Below are 12,781 nucleotides of genomic sequence, written 5' to 3'. Positions count from 1 at the left end.
CGCATGAACCTTATCATCACCCCAACGAGATCTAGGATCCATATTCACTGCGTGTCTGCCTTGTAGTTCATAAAACTCCACGGGCCCCGTCTTGCGCAGTGGAACCCAGAACGATAGTGTGACCACTTGGTTACGGTGCTGTCCATTCAGCACCACTATGCGAAGGGCGCTCAATTTGCTTAAAATAACCCTTGTCAAGATCTGTTGCCTACGCCTAATAGTCATATTCACCACTTATGATTATATTACAAATAGAATATTATCACTACTCACAATGGTGCTCATTTAGTAGGCCTAATGTTAGATCAGAACTGAATCAATATCTCGCAAGATCACATAATGATTCATTAGTATTTTACATAGCCTAACAGAACCGAATATAACAGCATATATGGTAGCGTAGTGGGCCTATAATATGTTACACCTAAAAACACCTCCTCAGTCATTTCTTATCTGAAGCTGAATAGTCAACAACAACAAAAATCCTGTGCCAAAACTCAACACCGCATGCCAATAGGCAGGATATATGCTTAGATTGAAACAAAAAGATTGAAACAAAATAAGCCAATAAGAAAGGCTAATAGTTTGTTAAGACCATCCGGTCACGAAACAGTAATTCAAGAAGATCTAAAGGCATATTCCCATAAAACTGATTGAGATCAAATGACTGGCAGGCTTGCAGTTTGGACATTTCACCGGTAAAACATGAAGAATTATCATTCACGATTGACAGTGACGCTGGCCTATTTAGAAATTAGGTATGCCTAATTTGTTGTTTGAGGATATTAAAAATATAACATTTTCTTGGAATTTTATACATGGGCCTATCCTACAATGATATTCAATAGGCTACATCAGTACAAACGTTGATTGAGAAATTATAACATTAAAACATGTTTTTAAATGCGCTCCTTCACCTAAAAACATAGCACGACACCGCTGGTGGTTTTCCGTCTATCCATGCAGCTCTCCAGTTTGTACGAATGGAGGAACAAGGTCGACCATCCCTATTCAAGTCTGAACTAGTAATGCTCCACCACTCATATGGGAATTTTATCAAGTATTTCCGGGGAGTCAAACTCAAGAGATTCCCAGATCTTGTTATTTTATTGGCTCAAGACAATGAACAACTCCTGCACTTTGAATCGGTTCCGATAATACGACATCACATTAAAACCCTGCCTTTTTTTCATTGACTCTCCACTCAACTCTCTTCCTTTCTCCACCTTTGCTGGAATGACCAAGCCGCGGTAATGTGTAGCCGTACCAGGTTCCTATACAAGTGGATGGTTGATCATGTGATTCTTCACGGTGCAGCGCGGGGAAGCAGAGAGGGGGCATGTTGTTTCATGACCCCCCCCCCCCCTTCCCCCGCCGAATGCCTCTCCGTATCGACTATAGAGTAGCAAAACCCGTAATGGTGGCATGAGGCGAGGAGAGAGGTTGGTAGGGGAAAGAGTATATCAGAGAACGGCACTCCTTGAGGGCCTCCTTATCTCTTGAAATGAGAAGCCACATGTTGGCCAAGAATATTGCTCTCTACCTTTATCTCTCTATCTCACATTGGCACACCTTAAAGACCCTTAGGACATTTACAGTCGATTGCAACTCTATTAGGTAATGCAACCACATCCAGGGCGTATATTATGGGAAGACTCAGTCATCCACATGAGATTGTTGATTGAAATACATTGACAAGGCCGATTTGAGAGACACTGCCACGAGAGAAAGATAACCTCAACAAACTGGATTAAGCTCCATTTCATTCAAGTATTACAGACGTTGGATCTTTAATTTTTTTTATTTCACATGTATTTAACCAGGTAGGCCAGTTGAGAACAAGTTCTCATTTACAACTGCGACCTGGCCAAGATAAAGCAACGCAGTGCGACACAAACAACACATGGGTTACACATGGGATAAACAAACATACAGTCAATTACACAATAGAAAAGTCTATATAGTGTGTGCAAATGTAGTAAGATTAGGGAGGTAAGGCAATAAATAGCCATAGTGGTGAAATAATTACAATGAGCAATTAAACACTGGAGTGATAGATGTGCAGAAGATGAATGTGCAAGTAGAAATACTGGGGTGCAAAGGAGCAAAAAATAAATATGGGGATCAGGAAGTTGGGAGGGCTATTTATAGATGGGCTAGGTACAGGTGCAATGATCGGTAAACTGCTCTGACAGCTGATGCTTAAAGTTAGTGAGGGACAAATAAGACTCCAGCTTCAGTGATTTTTGCAATTCATTCCAATCATTGGAGGCAGAGAACTGGAAGGAAAGGAGAGCCAAAGGAGGAGGTGGCTTTGGGGATGACCAGTGAAATATACCTGCTGGAGCGCATGCTATGGGTGGGTGCTGCTATGGTGACCAGTGAGCTGAGATAATGCGGGGCTTTACCTAGCAAAGACTTATAGATGACCTGAATACAGTGGGTTTGGCAATGAATATGAAGCGAGGGCCAGCCAACGAGAGCATACAGGTTGCAGTGGTGGGTAGTATATGGGGCTTTGATGACAAAACGGATGGCACTGTGATAGACCACATCCAATTTGCTGAGTAGAGTGTTGGAGGCTATTTTGTAAATGACATCGCCGAAGTCAAGGATGGCTAGGATAGTCAGTTTTACGAGGGTATGTTTGGCAACATGAATGAAGGATGCTTTCTTGCGAAATAGGACGCTGATTCTAGATTTAATTTTGGATTGGAGAGCTTAATGTGAATCTAGTAGGAGAGTTTACAGTCTAACCAGACACCTAGGTATTTATAGTTTTCCACATACAGTGCCTTGCGAAAGTATTCGGCCCCCTTGAACTTTGCGACCTTTTGCCACATTTCAGGCTTCAAACATAAAGATATACAACTGTATTTTTTTGTGAAGAATCAACAACAAGTGGGACACAATCATGAAGTGGAACGACATTTATTGGATATTTCAAACTTTTTTAACAAATCAAAAACTGAAAAATTGGGCGTGCAAAATTATTCAGCCCCTTTACTTTCAGTGCAGCAAACTCTCTCCAGAAGTTCAGTGAGGATCTCTGAATGATCCAATGTTGACCTAAATGACTAATAGTGAAGTTGATCAGTCTTCACGGGAAATTCTTAGGGTTCAGGGCATTTAACACCATTAAAATGTTTCCACTCTCTTTTCTTTAGAAATAACTTAAATACATTTTCAAAAACATTTCCATCCTTCTGCATACCCAATTTGAAACTGAATTGAAAAAACCCTTCCAAAGGAAATCCACTATCGCATATAGGCCAAGAACACACATGAGCTGGCCTCACTTATCCGGAACTCCAGTTATAGCCTTATCCAGATACTAAGACTTTTAAAGTGGCCGAATATCTCTAACTGCTTTCCTCAGTACTACAGTCTCCAATGACATTTTGACCAGAGAAAATGTAACCCCTTTTTTCTGGAAAAGAAATGTACATTTCGTTAACATTCACAATGTTACCTTTTAAATCAGCAAGCCAATAGTATTACATACAGTGTCTTGCGAAAGTATTCGGCCCCCTTGAACTTTGCGACCTTTTGCCACATTTCCGGCTTCAAACATAAAGATATAAAACTGTATTTTTTTGTGAAGAATCAACAACAAGTGGGACACAATCATGAAGTGGAACGACATTTATTGGATATTTCAAACTTTTTTAACAAATCAAAAACTGACAAATTGGGCGTGCAAAATTATTCAGCCCCCTTAAGTTAATACTTTGTAGCGCCACCTTTTGCTGCGATTACAGCTGTAAGTCGCTTGGGGTATGTCTCTTTCAGTTTTGCACATCGAGAGACTGAAATTTTTTCCCATTCCTCCTTGCAAAACAGCTCGAGCTCAGTGAGGTTGGATGGAGAGCATTTGTGAACAGCAGTTTTCAGTTCTTTCCACAGATTCTCGATTGGATTCAGGTCTGGACTTTGACTTGGCCATTCTAACACCTGGATATGTTTATTTTTGAACCATTCCATTGTAGATTTTGCTTTATGTTTTGGATCATTGTCTTGTTGGAAGACAAATCTCCGTCCCAGTCTCAGGTCTTTTGCAGACTCCATCAGGTTTTCTTCCAGAATGGTCCTGTATTTGGCTCCATCCATCTCCCCATCAAGTTTAACCATCTTCCCTGTCCCTGCTGAAGAAAAGCAGGCCCAAACCATGATGCTGCCACCACCATGTTTGACAGTGGGGATGGTGTGTTCAGCTGTGTTGCTTTTACGCCAAACATAACGTTTTGCATTGTTGCCAAAAAGAGGTGGGAGCTCTTTTGCATCAACTCAACTCGCTGTGTTTGGAGGAAGAGGAATGCTGCCTATGACCCCAAGAACACCATCCCCAAAGTCAAACATGGAGGTGGAAACATGCTTTGGGGGTTTTTCTGCTAAGGAGACAGAACAACTTCACTGCATCAAAGGGACGATGGACGGGGCCATGTACCGTCAAATCCAGCATGACAATGACCCAAAACACATGGTCAAGGCAACAAGGAGTGGCTCAAGAAGAAGCACATTAAGGTCCTGGAGTGGCCTAGCCAGTCTCCAGACCTTAATCCCATAGAAAATCTGTGGAGGGAGCTGAAGGTTCGAGTTGCCAAATGTCAGCCTCGAAAATGACTTGGAGAAGATCTGCAAAGAGAAGTGGGACAAAATCCCTCCTGAGATGTGTGCAAACCTGGTGGCCAACTACAAGAAATGTCTTACCTCTGTGATTGCCAACAAGGGTTTTGCTACCAAGTACTAAGTCATGTTTTGCAGATGGGTCAAATACTTATTAACTTCATTAAAATGCTAATCAATTTATTACATTTCTGTATTTTTGTTGTTGGGGACCCGTGCCGGTACCCCCTGTATACCCCCTGTATATAGCCTCGTTATTGTTCTGTAAATTTAAAGTGTTACTTTTTGATTGATTCCAAAAAATATATATACAGTACTTTAGTTTATTTAGTGAATATTTTATTAACTCTATTTCTTGAATTGCATTGTCGGTTAAGGTCTCGTAAGTAAGCATTTCACTGTAAGTATCACCTGTTGTATTCTTCGCATGTGACAAATAACGTTTACAGAGTTTAATGGCTGTGATTGGAGAAAACTGAGGATGGATCAACAACATTGTAGGTACTCCACAATACTAACCTAATTGACTGTGTGAAAAGAAGAAACCCTACAAAGAATACAAATATTCCAAAACATGCATCCTGTTTGCAACAAGGCACTCAAGTAATACTGTAAAACAATTGGCAAAGCAATACATTTTTTGTCCTGAATGCAAAGTTTTATATTTGGGGCAAATCCAATCCAACAGAATACTGAGTACCAATCTACATATTTTCAAGCATAGTGGTGGCTGCACAATGTTATGGGTATGCTTGTAATCGTTAAGGACTGGGGAGTTTTTCAGGATAAAAAAATAAACAGAATGGAGCTAAGCACAGGCAAAATCCTAGAGGAAAACCTAGTTCAGTCTGCTTTCCACCAGACAATGGGAGATGAATTCACATTTCAGCAGGATAATAATCTAAAACACAAAGACAAATCTAAACTGGAGTTTCTTACCAAGAAGACAGTGAATGTTTCTGAGTGGCCGAGTTACCGTTTTGTCTTAAATCTACTTGAAAATCTATGGCAAGACCTGAAAATGGTTGTCTAGCAATGATCAACAACCGATTTGACAGAGCTTGAAGAATATTTTAAAGAAATGTGGTCAAATGTTGAACAATCCAGGTGTGGAAAGCTCTTAGTGACTTACCCAGAAAGACTCACAGCTGTAATCACTGCCATTGGTGCTTCTACAAAGAATTGACTCAGGGGAGTGAATACTTATGTAAAATAGATATTTCTGTATTTCATTTTCAATAAATGTGCAAACATTTCTAAAAACATGTTTTCACTTTTTTTATTTTATATATTATTATTTTATTATTTTTATATTGTGTGTAGATGGGTGAGAAAAATAATCAACTTAATCTATTTTGAATTCAGGCTGTAACAAAACAAAATGTGGAATAAGTTAAGCGGTATGAATACTTTCTGAAGACATTGTAGCTAATTCAAGTGGCCCCAGGCACATTTGTCACCAGACATTCAAACAATCTCCCTCTGTTAATGAGCAAGCTAAACCAAGAGGGACTGATGTCACACACTATGAAACACACATGCTTGGGACAAGATGGCGCTGGAGGAGATGGCCGCCATCTTACGGTCTTCTAACCAATGGTGCTTGGCACCATTGGTTAGAGCCTGTAAGTAAGCATTTCACTGTAAGGTTTACACCTGTTGTATTCGGCGCACGTGACAAATAAACTTTGATTTGATTTGACAGAATAACTTCCAGCGAATAAACCCTTTTGACAACATAAACACTCACATAACTACTCATCAATATTCGGAGATGTATTACTCTGTGTGTCATGAATTCTGCTCCATGCACAAATAAGGCTTTTACACGCCAGTGGCAAACAGTCATACAGCAGCTTAGTAGCAATTTCAGTGTTGTGAAATTTGCATATGACTAATTAATATTCATTATCTCATTTGGATCTCCTTTTGTCAGATGAGAGAAAATAACACAATGTAAGGTAAACTTCTTTGCACAATGAGTGTAACGTCTGCTTCCAACTCACACCCTCAAACACGTAGATCCCCTGAACGCAGCTCACTTTCCAGCCCACTTTCCAGCTCACACTCTCAAACACCTAGATCTCTTGAACACAGCTCACTCTCCAGATCCCAGTCACCTGAATTCTAATCACCTGTTCACACACCTGTATGTCATTATCACACACTATTTAGTTCAGTTATTTGCACCACATCAATGTGAGGTATTGTTTGTTTTGTGACACACGGCTTTCAGCGCGCTGGGTTTCCTGTGATTTACTCCTCCTGTGTATGATAGTTTTTGCCTGCCTCACTAATGACGCCTATTACCTGCCTGTACTTTAGCCTATCGGTTTTCCTGTTATCTTCCTATTTCCTGATCTCCCAGACTACGTTACTAGCCTTTTCCCTGCCTGTACTGTTAACCTTTTGGACCCCCTGTGTACGACCTTCTGCCTCCCCCTGGACCCAGCCGCCTGCCTCCTCCTGTGTTCCTTTGCAATAAACACCTGCTGCACCCCCACGCTTGAAATCAGCTCACTCTGTCTCCCTTCATGTTCATTACAATGAGAACAGAAAAGCTAAAGAATACCTTCAATAAACTACTCTTCCAACCAACCAATTGAATCACCTGATCACTTTGCCACAATGCAAAATGGTTGATGCTTAGCTCAGCATTATGCAATGGCAGGTTTGTCAAAAATGTATGGAATTATAAACTGAGTTGAGCAGGGCAGTGGGAGATTGGACTCCAATGCCTAATACCTGAGGTTTGAGGTATCTGGTTATATGCAAATCTAGATTGGGGGTGGAGTGGGTCCCCACCAAATGTCCTTTGGGGTGGATTCGGTTTTATCTTACATTTTTGGGGGGATGGATAGAGCAACTAACACTGGATTTCAATTCAAAAAATGTTCTGAGTCCCCTTCCTTGTTGGTAAATGGTCTATCTGGACCAAAGCAGAGTAAGACAACAGTGCTCGGGAATGCCAGATGGGGCCTCCCCCCCCCCCCGTACACGCCCTCATTAGTTACGTATTGGAGCCTATTGAGGTAGAGAGCCAAGGAGCATGTTAATGACTGTGTCATCTCTCAGAGCTGCGGGAACAAAGCATCAAAAGGGATATCTTCCAAGGCCTGTAATGACTTTGTAACTCAGTAAACGCAATTCATTCATACGGGGCTGGGTGATCGTTAATGAAGAGATATGGCTCATGTGCACTCACACCAGTGGAGGCTGCTGAGGGGAGGACAGCTCATAGTAATGCCTGGAATGGAGTCAATAACAGAGGTGTGTATATTGTGTGGTTTATCTATAATGACCATGTTTTTATTCATGTTTATAATTCATTTGTTTAAATAATTAGTCAATTCATAAGAATGCATACCAAGGAAACCCCTCCCTTGCCTCTTTTTATACTGTACCAATACAACCAGAAAAGGAGAGACTACGTCCCAAATAGCACCCTATTCCCTATACCGTATAGTGCACTACTTTAGACTAAAGCCCTTTGGGCCCTGGTCAAAAGTAGTGCACTATATATGGAATAGAGTGCCATTTGAGACGCATTGTGTTCTTTTATATGGAGTGTTGTCAGTAAACATACTTGCCTCTATTTATACTGCACCAATACAACCGCGAAACCAGAGTACTATGTTATACAAAGTTTTGTCATTAAACAGACAATTTTATATACATTCTCTGTGTTACATTGAGCCAAGTAGTTGACACCTCATTATTATTGAAGTCCTGGAATGCCCTGGCACCATTCTTTAGCTACCCACTATGATTCCTCAAATGAATACGATAAATCTATAGAGTGAACCAAAAAGGGAAACCCTTTGTCATAAGAATGCTATTTACCGATGGATGCTCCTGCCAAGCAACTTAATTTGACAAAACAAAGAAGGAGCTTAGTTTAATTGCATTCCTTTCAAACAGACTCGAGGGCTCTCTCTGCATTTGTCAGTAAACACTGGCATATTGGTTAGCCCTGCCAAAAAAGACAGAGCTTGAAGTTTTCTTCTAAAGGAGGGCTGGCTAGATTAACTTAGAACACACTATCTGAACTGAAACATTTTGGGGTCTCATTTTAGCATTGCAAATACACAGTAATACTGTTTTTATATGGGAAATGAAGCCTGGGTTGCCTAAATTCCTGTTATATTGGATAGTAGGCCTGTCTGAGAAATGGCAGAATTATGTGACCTTTATCAACACATTGAGAGTGGACTGATGTTCAGGGAACATCTGAAAAAGCCAATGACCCAAAGTCCTGTGCACAAAGAGACACCTTTCATCCCGCAACAGGCAGAGGTTAACCTGCGCAGTTCCAACAAAGTACCTAATGGTCAATCCAGATGAGCAGCCAGTGTCCCTGTCAGTAAACACACGACTCACAACATGTAATTGAAAGCAGATGGGGGATTCTCTGAATGCCAATGCTAGCTAAACTAACATAACCCCCTCCAGGCATTGATAACATTTCAATTATCTAAAGATACGCTACTATGGTCAATAAAGTGTATCAAAAGTTGTTTGACTACTATACACCCTCATGACTACTTGAATGACTACTTGAGGAATGCATTTGTTTGACTTGCATGTGATGCACAACCTACATACTACAGTACTGACGACAGACCACATTAAGACTACACAATGATTTCCCAATGAAGTCAGCCATTCAGCCATCCCCCCTGGCTTTCTATTGGACAATCTGTCTGGCTATCCTGAGAAAGTGTGTTGGCTTCGTGAGCCAGTAACCGAATGAATCATTGATGCGGTTGCAGGCTGGAACATTACATTGGTAGCTGATTAACCCACCTGTAGAGCCGCCGTTTCGCAACCAACAGCCACCTCCCTACGGGAGGGAATGACACTGACGTTGTAGGCAGAGAAGTGAAGTGGGAAAGCGTGGGAACTTTTCACACAGCCAAAGTGTTTGACCTTAGTGTAGAGAGAATCAGTCATTTATTTATGGACAGAGCCGGCTGCGCTGCTCAGTTCTTAGAACGTAGCGCTGTCTCATCTGGGGGTGGGGACGGAGGGAGGAGATAGAGAGAGACAGAGAGAGAGAGAGAAAAAATACAGTGTGGAAAACTGGGCCAAAATACAGAAAGCACTGGGCAGCAGAGAATTAGAAAGTAATAGACCTGATGTCCAATCTTCAAAAATTTGTGGCGGCCCACTTCACTGCAGATTTACAGAAAATGCCCACTCTGTTGCAACAAGGGCAACTGCTAGAAAACAAACTAAATCATGAAATTGGCAGGCCTAATGCCTAGTGGAAGAGACAAAAAGGACAGCATTCTTATTGACTGTTCATAAAAACGAGACCAGACACACACGGACATATTAAGAGTCAGCAATGGCGAATTCGTGACCTTTCAAATACAGTAAAACAACACTTGTTAATCCACCCTAAAGTTTGTAAGGAAGGGTGGGAGAGAGGGATGACTAAACAAAGAGGAAGGTGACCAATAGGACAGGCAGTTGCTGCAAAGAGTGTGAGTCATCAGTAGGAGACTTGAGTTATGGGAGTGAGACTCTGTGTTCACATTAGGCAGTTTGAAGTGACTCAAATCCTATTTGTATATCTGATTCAAATCTGTTATTTTTCCTGCAGTCTGAGCATCCAAAAAGCACATGGAATCTGATATTTCAAGCCACATTTCAAACCACCTATAAAGGCGGTTTGAAGTCAGATAGAAATCTGATCCCTGACCATGTGACGGTCAAATCTGATTTATTTACCCTCAAGTGGTTTTTATACTGTTATTCGGCATATCTTGTTGCTTGCTGGCTCCTCTGTTGACAGTTTGACAAGAACATGACATTGTAGCTAACTAGCTTGTTAATTGTTTACAAACAAATTAGTGAATGTGCTAGAAAGCTAAACCTCTACCTAGCTAGCTAGTTTTTTATTTTATTTTTTTATTTCACCTTTATTTAACCAGGTAGGCTAGTTGAGAACAAGTTCTCATTTGCAACTGCGACCTGGCCAAGATAAGGCATAGCAGTGTGAACAGACAACACAGAGTTACACATGGAGTAAACAATTAACAAGTCAATAACACAGTAGAAAAAAGGGGAGTCTATATATACATTGTGTGCAAAAGGCATGAGAAGGTAGGCAAATAATTACAATTATGCAGATTAACACTGGAGTGATAAATGATCAGATGGTTATGTAAAGGTAGAGATATTGGTGTGCAAAAGAGCAGAAAAATAAATAAATAAAAACAGTATGGGGATGAGGTAGGTGAAAATGGGTGGGCTATTTACCAATAGACTATGTACAGCTGCAGCGATCGGTTAGCTGCTCAGATAGCAGATGTTTGAAGTTGGTGAGGGAGATAAAAGTCTCCAACTTCAGCGATTTTTGCAATTCGTTCCAGTCACAGGCAGCAGAGAACTGGAACGAAAGGCGGCCAAATGAGGTGTTGGCTTTAGGGATGATCAGTGAGATACACCTGCTGGAGCGCATGCTACGGATGGGTGTTGCCATCGTAACCAGTGAACTGAGATAAGGCGGAGCTTTACCTAGCATGGACTTGTAGATGACCTGGAGCCAGTGGGTCTGGCGACGAATATGTAGCGAGGGCCAGCCGACTAGAGCATACAAGTCGCAGTGGTGGGTGGTATAAGGTGCTTTAGTGACAAAACGGATGGCACTGTGATAAACAGTTGACTGCTGTGGCTAGCTGAAAATTACTTGTTTTGAAAGTTGGATCATTTTATCCTTTAAGGCTTTCAAAGTGTTCTTACCCTATGATTTTGAACATTCAAAGCAACTAGGAAACGTTCATGACAGGCATTTTTGTCACCTTAGCTTGCCACATAACTTCTGAGTGATAGGAAGCACCACCACCAATCAGCCTACCCCACTGCACACACACCTGTCATTTCTATGACAACTAGCGTATCCGTGTCAGCAAATGACTGCTATCTGAACACACAAAAATCCGATTTGGCCACTTGTAACTGCTGTTCGGACAGTCAGTAGTCCCAAACAGATTTGAAGACAAAACTGATTTGAGCATTAAAGCCAGCAGTGGCAAGGCTTTAGTCGTTTGCAAAAGAAGAAAGCCCATCAATGATATTGTCCATCTAGCGATGTATGACAATAAGGTATCTTTACACACCACCACCAGGGGGTGGTGTAAGTAAGGAGAATAGTTAAAAATAGACTTGAGGGTGTGCTCCCTCTCTTGAGAGTACTTCTCTTGGGGGAGGTAGATATCTTTGACAATTTGGGAGGTGGCCAACAATGATATTTACATTTTGGCCAACAATGATATTTAAATTATTTTGGGGGGGGGGGGGGGGGGGGGTGATTTGCTATGGGGGTGCCTAGCCCCCTTGTTATTTGAACCGTGGGGTAAGGAAGGTGAATAGAGAGCAATAGTACTGGTGAATTTTTGTATGCTCTAACTCCGCCATGGTTCGTTGGACAAAACCTATGTGGAAATGAATAGAGTTTATGGAGGGTTTTTGGAAAAATGCCAAAAACCAGGTCTTTGGTAAACACAGTCTTAAGAGATCTTATACATGTTGTTCTATGAGATCATCTTAATCAGCTAACTTCCCTTTTTGTGAATTTTGAAGCATTTATGTCTGCAGAAAAAGGACATAAAGCACATTAAAGGCTTCATAACCCACTGATATTATCTCATAGAACAAAACATATATCCTAAGCCTGTGTTAACCTCAGACCTTATTTTCGGCATTTATACCAAACCCTATTCTTTCCCCATTAATTTCCCCCATAGAAATGGCTGAACAAACCAGAGGTAACTCATTCCCGTTTTTTACGACTACAAACTGGTGAGCTCTATATTGGACAGACAGCACATGAAACCCGAACATTTCGTAGGTCTGGAATTAGTGTGCTGTGTGTGGGTGGCAGGTAGCCAAACAGTTAAGAATGTTGGGCCAGTAAACAAAAGATCTCTGGCTAGAATCCCTGAGCCGACTAGGTGAAAAAATGTGTCTATGTGCCCTTGAGCAAGGCACTTAACCCTAATTGCTCCTGTAAGTCGCTCTGGATAAGAGTGTCAGCTAAATTACGTAAATGTCATGTGGGAAGTAGCCCAAGCCATTTCTGAAGCTTATTGGTTGGTATATTTGGAATTGGCAAACCTTTTTGCACAATCCTGTACAATGTTATGAT

General features: G+C 41.2%; 1 protein-coding gene across 3 annotated transcripts in view; it reads left to right on the top strand.

Annotated features, from left to right (window-relative positions):
- The first annotated feature begins 7,645 nt into the window (after positions 1-7,645).
- LOC110486059 (protein jagged-1b) overlaps positions 7,646-12,781 on the top strand; it is a 44,048-nt gene continuing 38,912 nt past the window's right edge. For 2 of the 3 annotated variants that reach the window (XM_090196062.1, XM_090196060.1), the window contains exon 1: positions 7,646-7,896. In XM_090196062.1, the coding sequence (XP_090052188.1) occupies positions 7,813-7,896 (84 nt within the window). In that variant the 5' untranslated portion in view covers positions 7,646-7,812. The remainder of the gene's footprint in view (positions 7,897-12,781) is intronic. The other variant, XM_090196061.1, reaches the window with a different exon arrangement.

The sequence above is a fragment of the Oncorhynchus mykiss genome, chromosome 13 (genome assembly GCF_057628025.1).
Source record: "Oncorhynchus mykiss isolate SJ-2025 chromosome 13, ASM5762802v1, whole genome shotgun sequence".
In the NCBI taxonomy this organism is placed as follows: Eukaryota; Metazoa; Chordata; class Actinopteri; order Salmoniformes; family Salmonidae; genus Oncorhynchus; species Oncorhynchus mykiss.
This window is presented reverse-complemented; position numbering and strand designations above follow the sequence as displayed.